Source organism: Rhamphochromis longiceps, linkage group LG4, assembly GCF_057381845.1.
Source record: "Rhamphochromis longiceps isolate RC_006_pf linkage group LG4, R_longiceps_female_GT1.1, whole genome shotgun sequence".
Taxonomy (NCBI): Eukaryota; Metazoa; Chordata; class Actinopteri; order Cichliformes; family Cichlidae; genus Rhamphochromis; species Rhamphochromis longiceps.
The window spans coordinates 37,261,882-37,277,409 of record NC_140560.1 but is presented as its reverse complement, the minus strand read 5'-3'; the positions used below and the strand labels follow the sequence as shown (position 1 = coordinate 37,277,409).

The 15,528-nt window shown below is 43.8% G+C and overlaps 1 protein-coding gene across 1 annotated transcript in view; it reads right to left on the bottom strand.

The window, feature by feature from the left end:
- doc2a (double C2-like domains, alpha) overlaps window positions 1-15,528 on the bottom strand; it is a 55,750-nt gene that overhangs the window by 17,674 nt on the left and 22,548 nt on the right. Inside the window, exons 5-6 of the mRNA XM_085404879.1 lie at window positions 3,571-3,697; window positions 1,682-1,741 (exon numbers count right to left, since the gene is read on the bottom strand). Of these exons, the coding sequence (XP_085261005.1) occupies window positions 1,682-1,741; window positions 3,571-3,697 (187 nt within the window). The remainder of the gene's footprint in view (window positions 1-1,681; window positions 1,742-3,570; window positions 3,698-15,528) is intronic.

The following is a 15,528-nucleotide window of genomic DNA, read 5'->3' as shown; positions in this document are numbered from 1 at the left end:
AGCGTTTCAGAGCATGACTCACATTCGACTCAACACGCTGGATTTATTCAGGAAGGTCGAGCTCTGGAGACTTATTCCCCATGACAACCGTCTCGTCAGGACGGGAACAGCCGAAGTCGTCTTTCAGAGATCCGATGCACCGACAGCTCTAACTAATAATGCTGTGCAACCAGTAACAGCAGAAATGAGGTGTAATCTGGGCTTAAACTGGGATTTCTCACTGGTGGGACTATTTCTTTAGCAGAAAGTAGATCCACTGGATACTGCTTTTGTCTGTTGAGACTGTGGATTGAACCTGTCTCAGTGCTTTGACTGCTGGGATACGCTCCATAACAACAAATCCTTTCTGTAGGTTTGACCTCTGAACTACACCCACTCTGAGTCTGTTTCTGTTTTTGCTCCTGGGTCTTTTATTTTGAAAACTGATATGATTCTCTCTGCTGTTCCTGTGGTTGACTTCCTGCCCTGCTCACCTGCTCTACGGTCGTGTCCAAATTCATGGGCTGCATCCTCCTGAGGACCCGGCCTTCGGGGTCTACGTGGGCCGGGTCCTCAGAAGGTCGGGTAGGCCGGAAGTGAGCGGCTGTGAAATGGGACGGTCGAGCCTTCAGATTTGCGTCACCACTGTCTCGGTGGAGTTTAATAAACTTTTGCAAATATGTGGTGTCTTGATAAACAGAGCAGATATTTGAAGTTTACACAGCGACATTCTCACCAGAAAATATTTTAAAAGTTTATTTTGTGACCCAGAAAGATTAATAAGAGTAATATTAAAACTAAGCAGCTGCCGCCATTGTTGGAAACTGGAATTGGCTGGGCCGCGCTATGAATTCTGAGATATGGTGGGCCACGAAGAACACACCCAACCCATCCTTCAAATTCGGGGAAAAGGAGGATGCATTTGGAGGAGTCTACGAATTAGGGCAGCCTTCGTTGCGTCGCCGTGACGTAATCGGCCTCAGGAGGAAGCAGCCCATGAACTTGGACATCTCCTATGTAGCTTCAGACGGTGAAACTGGATGTGTCATGAGTTTGTGTGATCAGGTCCACTCATCAAAGCCAGAACACAACACACTGTGCACAGTGTCATTTCAGTTTCCACTGAAACAGGCCCCGCCCCCCCCAGAGGGCCTAAAGCTGGGATCAAAGAACTGATTGATTTACGCTGTACTCACCCAGAGCATTAAAGCATTACACATACTCTCAGCTGAGTTTTGCAGAGAGGTCCAGTTTGTGTAAAAATCATCGCCAAACAAGTCCGTTTGATTAAGCTCACCACAGAAGGACCAGTTTCTGCTGAGCGAGCGTCAGTGTAAGGTCCTAATGTGTGTTCAGCAGCACCACAGGACGCCAACAAGGAACTCCAGAGATCAAACCCTCCCTGTCAGAGCACAGGCATCTGCAGCCAGGCGTTTAGAAAACATCATATAAATACTTCAAAAAGGCAGGAGCGCTCGTTTTAGACAGACAGCACAGCCGGATGATGCTCAGTGATAATTCATTACTGCACGCCTCCCACTGCTGTACAAGAATGAAGAGTTTGCACAGCACAGCGTGTTTAGCATTAGTACTTTGGTCATGTGATCACCTCACAAAGCTGATGACTGTGGTGATCACATGACTTTGAGTCTGCTGTGAGACCTGCACTTCAAACTGGGCAGATGGAAAGTTGAAGCTTTACCTCTCGTAAGTAGCAGGAAATTCCTCTCAGGGCTTCACCCATGGCAGTCGGAGAGGGAAGCTGAGGGCGAGATGAGAATAGAGCAGAGAGAGGAAACCGTGAGGATGACTTTTGATGCTTCATCGTATCATAGACTGTATATAGCAGATGGAAGTCTGTATCAGGCTGTAAACGTGTTTCTTTCTGCTGTAACGTTTGAACATGGGAGTCTATGGGGACTGACTCACTGCTGGAGCCTGCTGGACGTTAGTGGAACTGCAGCAGATTCTTTCTCTTTGTAAAACCTGTTTAACCCTTTAAGACCTACCATAGAACCAAGTCCGCCAGAGCTTATATTATATTTTTACATGCTGTGGAGCCATTTTTGGGAGCATTTCAAGTTGCTATACATCAATACAACCATTATAGCCCAGATTTTAATAATATGTATTCATTAAGTGCATAGTAATTACATAAATTGCAAAAAAGTGCAATAAACTACAAAAAAATTGAAAATCGTTTTTGCTTTTTTAACATATATTTGTAGTTAGAGAAATTTAAGAGGCTTATCCCTCAAAACTGTAAATACAAAAAAGTTGCACAAAATAGTTTCCCACCACAGGAAATTTATTTTGAGTGTCTTCATAGTTTTATTTTTGAAATACACCAATTTTCATACACTGCAGGAAAAACGAAAATAAATATTATACTGCAAATTTGCAAAAAAGCAGCATATGCATCAAAATAAACTATTTCCAGCAGTGCAATATGAGTCCTAAGCATCCCAGAAACGACACAGAAAGTCATAAAGTCAAAGATAACTTTTAAAAAGACCAGTATAGGCCCTGAGGCCCTGATGGTAAAAAAGACTACATTTCCGCGAAAATGACGTCACTTCCGGTTTCGGGCAGGTAATGGCGGAAATGCAAAAGTTCGCGCTGACGTCTATTCCAACGTAGGAAGTGTTATGAACAGCTGATCGGATCGGCAAAGCGTGTTTCTGGAATATTATGTTTTAGTTCCTGCAAGCGCCTTTTATGCAATTTTTGCAAAGCTTTGTGTGGAAGGAAACCGTGACCGAGGACAAGCTGATGGCATAAGATGTAAGTACAACTCCTCCGGTTTCATATGCAAAAAAAATTTTTGTGCTAGCTTACGTGGTTGCAGTGCTACTGGGATTTAAAGATAGTTACGCAAAATAGAGCGTGTCCGCTCCGACCGGCTCTAAAGGGTTAAAGTCTGGATTCCATCTTTACAGTGAATCACATGAAGGTGCACTAGGACCGTAACCTCCTCGTCACAAGGAGACGTCATTCGTTGCCTGGTGATTTTATTGCATTACGCTGAATTTTTTCACGTTGGGTGACCAATTGCACAAATTCCATGTTTATGTTGTAGTCAGTCTGCTGATGACAGCAACTTGTCACCAACATCTCTTTAAATCCTCTGGTTGTGACCAAGGTAGCTGAGCATCTGTGTCGTCCTGCAGTTACGTTGCCATCAGTGTTTGTGTATGTAGATGGCAACAGATTTGCGATGTCTCCCAGTTTATCACCGTTAATCGCCGTGTTATCACAGAGTGTATGTGACTGTGGACCTGATCCCACTCAGCTGCACACTGACTCAGTCTGCAGGACCTGATTGGAAGTGACCACAGACGGGGTCTCCATCTTCAGATCAAACACTTAAAGCTCTACAAGTTCATCATCATGCTGCAGTTTTTGTTAGTGTGACTGCAACACAAACGTCAACCGAGGAACAATTTTTGAAAATAAACCCAACGGGATCCAAAATTCTTGACAGTTTCTGAAAGTCACAAAATTTTATCTTTTTATAGCTTTTAGGAAACGTGTAATAACATTTTCATTATTAAAGTCTTTTTCCAGCGTGTGCGCGTGCGTGTGTCCTACCGGTGGTGGATGCTCCAGGCAGGTGTGGAAATGTTTCGTCTGGTCGGGTTTCACGCGCTTCAGAGGGACTCGGGACTCCCCGATTAACTCATTATGAGTCAACTTGTCCTCGTCACACACGGACAACCTGAACAAGGAGAGGAAGCAAAGGAGTCAGGAGGGGAGGGAAGGAGAGGAAAGAGGAAAAAGTAGAAAAAAACAAAGAACTACTGTTGAAATGAAATAAACAGGAGAGGAGTGTGAAAGAGCACCAGAGGCAGGAAAGGAACCAGGACATAGCAGAGGAAACAAACAAAATGAATTTAGGAGACAGGAGATGAAACTGCAGATGTATTAGGAATATAGTAAAGATTGCATGAAACAGTAGAGCAGACAGGAAAGGGATCAGAAAACAAATGAAGGAAAGGAAGCAGGAAACAAATCAGAAGGAAAAGGAAAAATGAATGGGATAAGGAAACAGCAAAGGAAACAAGAGAGGACAAAAGAGATGAAACAGAGGAGGAAACAGGAGAGGGAATGGCAAAGGAGACTAGTGAGGAAACAGGGGAAGAAGCAGAAGAGGAAATAGGAATGGAAACACAGAAAGGGATAGGACAGTGATAAGGAATCAGGAAACTAAGACCAGAGAAGGAACAGAAATGTGTAAGAAGACAAAAGACCTGGCAAGGAGATGAAAATGGGAAAGGAGACAGGAAACGAAAGAGGAAACAGCAAAGCAATTGGGAAACAGAAGAAATAGAACAAGAAAAAAGACTGAAAACAGAAGAGGAAATAAGAAAGGAGAGGAGGAGATTACAAAGGAATCAAAGGAGGAAGCTGAAAAGAAACATGAGAGGAACAGGAAACAGGAGGAATAAAATAAGGAAGTACATATGGTAAATGGTAAATGGCCTGTATTTATATAGCGCTTTTCTAGTCCCTAAGGACCCCAAAGCGCTTTACATATCCAGTCATCCACCCATTCACACACACATTCACACACTGGTGATGGCAGCTACATTGTAGCCACAGCCACCCTGGGGCGCACTGACAGAGGCGAGGCTGCCGGACACTGGCGCCACCGGGCCCTCTGACCACCACCAGTAGGCAACGGGTGAAGTGTCTTGCCCAAGGACACAAGGACCGAGACTGTCCAAGCCGGGGCTCGAACCGGCAACCTTCCGATTACAAGGCGACCTCCCAACTCTTGAGCCACGACCAGACCACATAAAGGTCTGAAGCTCAAAACAACCTTTTTTTCTCAATGAGAACTTTTAAACACAAGCTCACAAAGTACTTCACAGACACAGGAAAGACACAGATGCACCTCTAAGAAACCGACGACATAACCGAGTTCAAGATGAACCTCCGCCCACACGCCGAAACAAAAACAGCTTTATTCTTCTTTTGCTTTTCAGACTGAGATTAATGATCATCTTTAGAGCGTTTCAGTTTCCGCCGCGTGGCCGTGTTTGCATCTCATACTTTATTCAGTGGGAGAAATCTGGACACGAGCAGGAGGCAGAGGGAGAGTCGACCTCCTCGGGCTCAACGTTAGACTGGAACTAGTTCAGAATATCATTATTCCCGCGCTTCCTCTGGGATTTCTGACAGTGATTCAGAAATCACCTCCACAGCCTGTCGGGTGGTGTCGAGGCTGAGCGTCAGCAGGCCTTCGTCCAGTTCATTTACATTTAGCACACAGTGAGGGAAAGATGCCGGCTCTAACATCGAGCCCTGCTGAGGTTAGTTCATACCAGACAAGAAAGGAAACAGGAAACAAGAGGAAGTAATGAAGGAAAGAGCAGGAGATGGGAGAGGATACAGAGGCAGAAATAGCAGAGGAAACACTATAGGAAACAGGAAATGGGATAAGCAAACATGAAAAAGAAAAGGACATTGGGAAGGAAATGGGAGAGGAAACATAACAAAAAAAGAGAAATAATCAGGAAGCAAATGGAAATGAGACTGGAGAGGAAAGAAAGGGGAAAACACTGAAACAGGAAGTGACAGGGGAAATGATAAGTAGACAGTAGCCTAAATGATGCGAATCAGACAGTGAATGAAACATCATCAGGGGAGACATCAAAGAAAAAAACGATGGAGAAAGATGAGGAGACGTGGAAACGACCAGAGAGGAAGAGGACACAGGAGAAGAGAAACTGGAGCGACAGCAAAGGCGACAGGAAACACAGGAGAGAAAAGTAAAATAAGGAAGTGAGAAGAGAAGAAATGGAACAGCAGAGGACAAAGAGAGGCAGAGAGGAGTAGGAATACAAGAGGGAACGAGACAGGATGGAAAACAGAGGGAACGAGAGGTTTAAGGAAATGTAAGAGGAAACATGAGAGGAGACAGGAGAGCAGTGTTGGTTTGTGCTGAGACCAGAGGCAGGAACGGCTTCATCCGCCCTGCTGGAGTTTCACCTGTTTACATCTTCTTGTTCTGACAGTGTGTAAACACACACACACACACACACACAGACACATAAACACACAGACACATAAACACACACACACACACACAGACACACACACATAAACACACACACACACACGCACACAGACACACACACATAAACACACACACACACACACAGACACACACACATAAACACACACACACACACACACACAGACACACACACATAAACACACACACACACACACGCACAGACACACACATGCACATAAACACACACACACACACGCACACACGCGCACACACACGTTTCTGCTTTTCATCAAACTGCATCAGATCAAACGTCGTGTTGGAGACGGACGACAGACGGCGTCGGCACAGCTTCGGATTAAACCTTAATACAAACGGCATTTTAAATGTGGATGCAAACAATGTGGGAATGCTGACGGGAAAAATCGAGACCGCGAATGCTGTGAGCCGAGCGTGTCGCCAAGCTGCTGCCCACCAGATATATTTATAAAAACTGAAATTCACAGCGTGGAGCGCGTCGACACTGAGCCTGTGTGTTTGGGTGACTGACCTCTCCTTAGCAAGGCTTTTATTTTTATTTACAGCCTGAATCTGTCTGAGATTGCCAGCTTCTGGGGATCAAATCGGTTCAAAGGTCAGAAGCCTGCAGAGCTAATACTGAGAAATCGAGACATCTTTATCTGAACATAATGAAGTCGTGAACTCTGACCCAGACCACGAACCTAAGCTGTGCTCTGACCTCTAAACAGCAGCTTAATGAGGCGAAGTCCACAGAAGCTGTGAGAACAGTTTTAGAAAAAGGGGATTTTTCATAAGATTTGTAAAGAAAGTGAAAATATAGACTGTTTTTTAAAAAGAAACTAGACGAAGAAATAAGGAATTGTTTAATATATAAGACCACAGCTGTTAAGATTGGCTTTAGCTTCTTTTAAAGAGATAGCAAGGATAGTGGAACTGCAGCCCTGCAGCAGTATATTAATGACTAACCTCATGTTGTGGATGGATTATCTCAGTTGTTCTGACTGAAGTTTGGTCCGTTTACAGCATCCTGCCGTGCGATTACATTTGTCTCTAACCATTAGTGATGCTCGAATCATGAACGAATCGTTCAGTACTCGAGAATCACTTTACTGACTCATGAATCATGATTCACAAGCCCAACTGACTCACTGACTCATCCCTGTTGCTGTTAGCAGCAATGTATCTAGCTTATAATTAAAATTATGGAGAAAAACACAACATCCAGTATCTTAACAAAAAAATTTCTGCTCTGAACTGGAAGAAAAAAACGTGAGTAGAAGCTCACATCAAGAAAATAGCTCCTCGGTTCACAGTAGCATCGCTCTGCTAACATGCTAACAGCACATTTGAGCTACTCACCCCCTTCCCTCCTGTGCTGAATCATAGAGCGAACGAATCACTCACTCACACAGTAAAAAGAATCAAATTTACCATCACTACTAACCATCAGGAACCATCACGTTGACTTTTATCGAGTGGAAGAAAGTTAGCATCATCCTCCAGCTTCAGTGTTTATGCTAACATAGCTGTGTCGCTAGCGATCACGTAGCACATCAAATTTAATAAATTCTGTTTTCATTGTCTGGATGTTAAACCTGGTAAAGCAGCCACGCTATCATTGTATTACAGATGAAAGTGCAGTTTGTAGCTCAGTGATGCAGCAGAGTTTGGACCCGGAAACAGTTAATGACGTCAGACACACAGACCGGATGTGTCATGGTCCTGGGCCATGTTGGCCCAGTGTTCTTAGTTTTCTTGTATGTTTGTATTTTGTTCCCTGTTTAGGTTCTGTTTCCTGAGTTGCCCTGTTGTGTTGTTCCCTGAGTGCTTTCCCTTTGTGACTCTCACCCCCTGTGTGCCCCTCTGTGTATTCATGAGCCCTCGTCCCCTTTCGTGTTTATTCCGTGTCTCCCCTGCCCGTTATGTTGGTGTTCTCCCCGTGCTCTCTCTCCTCCTGTCTGAACCTCTGTACTTCCTGTTTCACCTCTACCGTCAGTGTTGTGTTCACTCCTGCCATGTCCCGTGATTATTATCAGTGTCAGCTGTGTTCCCCGTGTGCTCCCACTTCCCTCGTTAACCCTCTGTGTATTTATGTCTGCGTCTCCCTCAGTTCTGTGTCGCGTTCTCCCTCATGTTGTGTGTGTTCCTCCCTGTGTTTCTTGGCGAGCTTTGTATTTAGTTTTCCCAGTTTAGTTTTGTATTTCCTACGTTCTGCCTCTCCAGCATTAAAGCTGTAATTTTTGAGTTCATCCCCGTGTCTGTGAGTTTTGCATTTTGGGTCCTCCTCCTGCCTGCCACACAGCGATCCATGACAGGATGGGCTTATTATTAGTTACTAATCACTCTAATAGGAGTGTTGATGCTATCATTAGTATTTTTCTTTCCTTCTTTTTTGTCTCCTTTTGTGAGATACTGAACCCCAATTTGCTCTGTTGTGTTCATCAGAGTGTGACTGTCAGACAGAAAGTATTTAGGTGTAGAAAAAACCTTATGTGAATGAGGCGCGTTTTATTTGACTGATCCCGTAGAGTAGAAACTGCTGTATAACCACAGATTAATCCGTGATGTAGTGAGTCCACGAAAGGTACACATCTGTGTGGTTACACAATGCCTGAGCTGACGGGGTGAGAGGCTGTGTTTTTAAGCCCCGACTCTTTAATTAAGCTTGTTTTCCAAACAGGTGTTTTTGTTCAGAAAGCAAAAACCTGTTTGTTAAAATGTGAAGTTTTATAACCGAGACTGTTTTAGGAAGTAAGGACATTAATACAACGGATTCTTAGACGTTTTTCAAGTTTTGAAAAGTGAGAAGTGTCATCATCTGACTTTTACAGCATAGTGAGGAGAGTATTTGAATGACACACAGTTTCAACTTTTCCCCCAACCTTCGAAAAACGTTGTCGCAGCGCTGAGATCAAACCCAGATCTCAGCTGTTTTCATCAATGTTCAGCTCTTTAATCCAGCCAAGGTTTGACACTTATGGTTTTGGCGTGGGCCAATCTGAAAAGAGTCAAACAACTCCTGTGCACGGGAGGCCAAAGAAACGCCGCACTTACTGGGCTGCTGTTGCTCGGCCTACTTTTTCATTTGGATTTCAGAGGTTTTCAGGCTGTGAGCGAGGAGCAGAGACAGAAGAGTCATACGCTGCACATCAGATCCAACGATATCATCTGTATCGTTACATCTGATGTGCAAACTCATTTAGAAATCAGAGCACTGAGAGTCTTCATGTTTTTATACTTCAGTGACGGCTCAGATGAAACGATTAAAAGCTAATTCTGCGGATTCAGTCTTCAAATTGTAAAGAAATGAAAGGCTACAAAAGCAGCGGGTAATGGCCCCGAACAGCCGAGCTGCAGACAGAAATGACCGATAATCACCTGAGGCTGCAATTACCAGATAACGTCTCTCTGTTCAGTCTGCTTTCATGGCTGTACTGGACCTCCATGGGATGAAATATAATATAAGTCTCTTTTATTTATGCAGCTTCAAATCACGGATGCATGTCAGAAGCTTAAAGCCAGAGACTGATGACTTAAGGAAAAGTTAAAGCTCCCGAAGCAACAAGACAGCAAAGTTTGACCTCTAAAGAATAAAACTTGTGTCAGCCAGAATTTATTATCCCAAATCCCTTTAAATCCAAGCAGATCACAGCTTTCTTTGTAAAGAAGGAAGCAGAGTGTTTGATGATGAAAAGTTTTGGAGTGGAGGATCCCGTTAAGGAGCCAGGACAAGGAGGTCACTGCTTCAGGAGGAACCGTGAGACGCCAGCTCGTGTTTCCCTCACAGGTTCATTCACAGCTTTGCTTCGGTGTTTTCCACACGTTTGCTCCCGAGCTCCGTAATCGAAGGCTTCCCGCTGCGTTCACCGTCCCGCTGTGCTGCAAACACACGTTTATCAGTACAGGGGGGCTCCATCATTTAGAAGACCACGCCACAATTCTCCACAGGACACTTCTGATTATGCTGCACTCTGAAGTCAAATGAAAAAGCAGCAGGACGATCACGTTGAAAGGAGCTGTTGCCTCTGTCATATGTTCTGTACGTCACGCATGTTGCCAACAGCCTGGAGGGCAGAGCACGCTGTATTCTGCTTCTACGTTCAGCTCAGATCCTTCAGTGATGTGCACCAACATGTTGGAGATCTTCTACCAGTCGCCAGAGGTGCCAGCAGGGTCAAGGCTGGAACGATTCAATCATTGGTCAGTCAGTCAGTGAGGGTCAGGACTGAACACACTGCTGTCCATCGTGGAGAACCCATCGTGGAGAACCCACCTGAGGAACGCTGCAGGAGATGATGCTGTTCTCTCTGCAGGTGAACACTCCTGTCAGGACAGACTCCACACATTTCTGGATCGCCCTTCATGCTGCTGTCTCTTCAGGTTTACACTCTATATATTTTTATTAATGCCGCTTGCACTACCACTCTTTCTCTCTTGCACAATCTCAGTGCACGCTACATCGTCTGCACAGTTCAGCATGAGTCTGATTTTTATCACTGCTATACATAAAAATTTGCACTACTGCATTATTAGTCTTTCACTTTACTATTAACAGTGTTGATTTTGTGAATTATACTATTTTATTCTGTATGCTGCTGTGGAAACAGTAACTTCTTCTTCAGACCAGCACAGTATCAGAGAATCAGTACAGACAGTGCTGCATCGTTGGACCCAGACAGACTATTTATTACTGCTGCCACTGTGACACCCTGTGACACCCTGTGACACCCTGTGATAATGTGTTTAAACATGTTTCAGCCCTACAAACCACAGCTTCTAACTGTGACTGCTGCAGTGAATGACAGCCTGGTCAGGGTTAGGTTTTCACTCAGTCGTGTGGTTGTTTCTCTCATGAACCATGACCGAGGACTTTCTAACTGCAGGGACTCACAACAAGTTTAAATAAGAAGCCACAGATATTCTGATGTCCGTGATCAGGCAACAGGCACGTGCAGGGGGGGGGGGCTAGAGGGGCTTGAGCACCCGCCCCTTTCCTGATGGGTGCCCAAAGTGCCCTTTTGTTGAGGTAACCTTTTAAAAAAAAATTATTATTACTTTTTATGTGTGTGTGTGCGGAGTCCTTTCTGTGCCCCTCAACAATAATATTTAACTATTAATCACAGTTTTGCTAAATAAAAGGATCTGGCTTGCATCAGTCACATGATCACATTTAACCAATGATCGCCCTCGACGGCAGAACGCGCTGGTTACGAGCCGGGAACGAGCTCACAAAGAGCACGCGCATTTTTAGCGGTCCGGAGCTGCAGGAGAAACACAAGTTAACTCAGAGACACAGACTGATGCGACAAACCCAGTAAGTAGGTGTACAGCGCACACTGTAGTGTGTAGCACCCAGGAGTATTAGCTTATTACGTACACGTTGGTAAGCTGTCTTGTTGCAACTGACGAACTGAAACAAACGAGCGTGCTGTGTGTGCAACAGCGCGACAAACATTACCTGTCCTTTTATTAACTGCACAGGTAGTGCTGGTCGTAGCTGCTGGCTACCTGTGTAAGGCTGTCATGGGTCTGTAGCTCTGTCACCGTTTTAGGGAACATATTTAGTTTTAAAGTAAGTTTCCTGCCTTTCTGGAGGGATTATATTTCACTAAAAAACGATCTAATATGCATGTCCACATAATAATTATTATAATTATAATATATTAAAAAACACAAGCTGTATTTTAAAGAACATACATTAAGAAGCAGATTATATTAGATTTATATTTTAAATAAGACAAAAGTTGGATTTTACAGCAGTAAAATGATTGTATCTCTACAGTTTAAACATGTAATAAGCTTTGCCCTGCACAGAGTGGATAGTGAAACAAATGGAATCATCATAAATACATTATTTCATATTTATTACTCCCCCCTCCTCTTTGCTTTATTATTGTAGCTCTAGTAATAAATAATAATGTAAGGATTCTGGATCAGCACCATGATGCCCATAGTATATACAGTATTCGGAAGAAGGTCTAAAGTGTCACTGTGTGTGCATGTGTGTGTTTTATGTATATAGATTTTTTTAAATTATTACTCATGATATAACATTGTCCAGACATGCCTGGTAAGGACATGAGGAGGAAACAGCAGGAGCTGTGTGAGGCTACTAAAGGCAGGGCTATAACATTTTTCTGTCATCATTTTATTTTAGATTAAGTGCTGGAGTTGTTAGGTGTGGACAATTAGATTATATTTATTGCAATAGCAAGTTGTGCCTTGTTCTCAGATAGACAGCAAGTGGAGAGTGATATATGAAATGATGGGATGGAAGGAAGAAGAGAAGCAAAGAGTGATTCACAGGCAGAGCCTAAATTATTTCTCACAGTTTTTTGTGTCCTTATGGTTCCAAGCGCTGTCACCAATCTTTGCATTTTGTTATTATCTCATGACACTTGTTTAATCAGCTACCATCTCTCCTGTGGACTTTTTACTGTCTACAGTCTCAGATCAACACAGCCCTGCCCTTCCCATATTAGATTCTTGATGAATGTGTGTTGTTATTCAGCCTGGTTCAATGTGCCCCTTTTTAACTTTGAGCACCCGCCCCTTTAAACCTCTCTGCACGGCCCTGTCAGGCAAGTGGGGAGTCTCAGTATGGTCTGAATCTTTGTCATTGCTCTTTTATTTACTTGATGGTAGTTTTCACCAGTGTTGGGTAAGTTACTTTAAAATAGTAACTTAGTTACATTACTAGTTACTTCTCTCAAAAGTAACTCAGTTACTTCAAGTTACTCGTTACTTTCAAAGTAACTAGTTACTAGGGAAAGTAACTTTGGTTTTACTCAGACTTCTCTTGTTAATGTGTTGCTTCCATAACTTTGCCAGTCTTCTAGCTTGCTTACTTGCCACAGTGCACTGTGCCACCTACCAACAGAAAGGAAAAGATAATGTGCATATTTCCACGAGAGAAACCCCACGCCTGGACCGTCATTGACTGCTGCCATGATTCTAGCCTACGTCACAGCGTCATGTGCGCCTTTTACATCCAACACAAAAACTGCAGTCGTGGTGCTTTCGATTGTACTCAGAACTCTGAAATTCTGCCTTCTGAATAGGAAGATGTAGGTAACAGCAGACTGCAGATGAGCTGCATACAGGGCTGGACTGGGACAGAAAATTGGCCCGGACATTTTGACTAGAGACCGGCCACCATTATAGGAAAAATCATAAAGCCTTTGAATGAAAATAAACACTGTTGTGACAGTGATGTACACTGTTCTGGTGGTATATATGCATCAATCTATCAATCGTTTGTTGTAAGATTCAGATAATTATTTAATAACAGCCAGACATTTTAAATGAGAATAAGAAAGAAAAGTATTTCTTTGTGCCCCCCTCTCCCTGTTAATGCCCTACATGGCCCCCTGGCAACACTTTGCTAGACCCGCCCCTGCACAGTTACCAGCTGTCAGCTACATAAAAAAGGATCCTGGTTGTAGATAACCTGCTGTTAGTTTGGTATTTTGTCCTAATCCGCTTGCCGTACCTCCGTGTAGGTGTGTATGTTTTGAGTGGTATAGGCGCCATTCCGTTATTGAATCCAAGCATGTAAGTTCTCTGCTGCTGTGCTGGTTAATAAAACCACGTTAACTGAGATTACTGCTTCATCATTATCATACTGGTGAACATACAACATGGTGTCAGAAGCGACGGAACACGTACTTCGTAGTTGACGGTGTTTTTTTTTTTTCCCCGTCTCAAGTCTATTTTGTGGGTGCGTTTTTTTGTATCCGGACTGCAGACAACATGGCGGAAGGATTCAGGAGGCCCGACCCGCTTGTTTTCGATGGTAATGTTGCTGAAAATTGGCGCATTTTTGAGCAAGAGTATGACATTTTTATAGCGGCGGCACACTCTGACAAGCCAGCGCGCACACAAGCCTACATATTGCTCAACTTAGCAGGTCCCGAAGCTATAGAACGGGAGCGGTCTTTTGTTTACGCGCCAGAAGTGAGAGAGCCCGGCGATGGAGGACGAGTCCTCATTCCTGCAGAATCGAAGGAGGATCCTGAGTGCCTCAAAAGGAAATTCAGAGAAACGTGCAGCCCTCAAACCAATGTCACGATGGAAAGACACAAGTTCAACACGCGGAATCAGAGGACTGGCGAGACTGTTGAATCCTATGTAAGTGATTTACGGATTAAAGCAAAAAGCTGCAGATTTGGTGATCTGAGTGAAGAACTAATAAGAGACAGACTAGTTTGTGGCATCAACAATGACAATTTAAGGAAAGTGCTACTGCGTGATAGTGATTTAACGCTAGCAAAAGCCATATCTGTCTGCCAGATTCATGAAATGACTGAAGAGCATAATAAAACACTTGCTTTTCCTCAACAATCTGCATCAAATGTTGATGTGCTCCAGCCCACATTTACGAGAAAGCACAGAGGAGATAAAAAGAAAATACAAGGAGACAGGTCTGAAACACAGCATGTCACTAACTGTACTAACTGTGGGGGTGCTCATGCTGCAAAAAAGAGCAAATGTCCAGCTTTTGGGCAGCAGTGTCATGCATGCAAAAAGTGGAATCACTTTAAGAAACGGTGCAGAGCTGTTCAGCCTACCCAAAACGTAGCAAGACACAGAAAGTCAGTTCATCATGTGGAACCAGACCAAGCTGATGACAGCGGAGACGACACATTCTACGTTGATGGTGTAAATCTGCAATATGCAATCCATGCGACTGATGTGCATGTGGAACACAAAGAGGAAGTTTTTGTCACCGTGCAGATTAATGGGATTCCTGTTGAAATGAAGGTGGACACAGGTGCTAAATGTAATGTGCTTCCCAAGAAAACGGTTAACATTATAAGAGCAGATAAACAAATGAAAGCACACCCCAAGTCCGTTAACCTAGTAGCATTTGGAGGCAGCAAGATTCAAACCTCAGGTGTAATTAAGCTGCAGTGTTTTCTGCATGGGCAGCCACATGTGCTATCATTCTTTGTTATTAATGAAGATGTTCAGCCAATACTTGGACTATGTGCATGCAGAGAAATGGGACTTGTATCATTCAGCAATGACGTCCACCAATTGAGCATGTCTGCAGATGACCTGTCACAACAGCTTATCACAGAATACAGCGACTTATTTTCTGATGAGCTTGGGAGGTTGCCAGTCACCTATCGCATGACACTGAACCCAGATGTGAAACCAGTTGTTCACCCAGCACATCGCATCCCTTTGGCCATGAAAGACAGGGTCAAGGCAGAGCTGGTCAGGATGGAGAAATTAGGCGTCATTACTCCCGTCTCAGAGCCGACGGACTGGGTGTCTTCCATGGTAGCCACCAACAAGAAAGGCAAAGATGAAATCAGGATATGCATAAATCCTCGAGATTTAAACACTGCTCTGAAAAGACCACACCATCCCATGCGCACAGTAGAAGAAGTGGCTGCAATAATGTCAAACGCTACTGTGTTCTCTGTTTTGGATGCTAAGAACTCTTTTTGGCAGGTGTCATTGGATCAAAAATCATCCATGCTAACCACCTTCAGCACTTG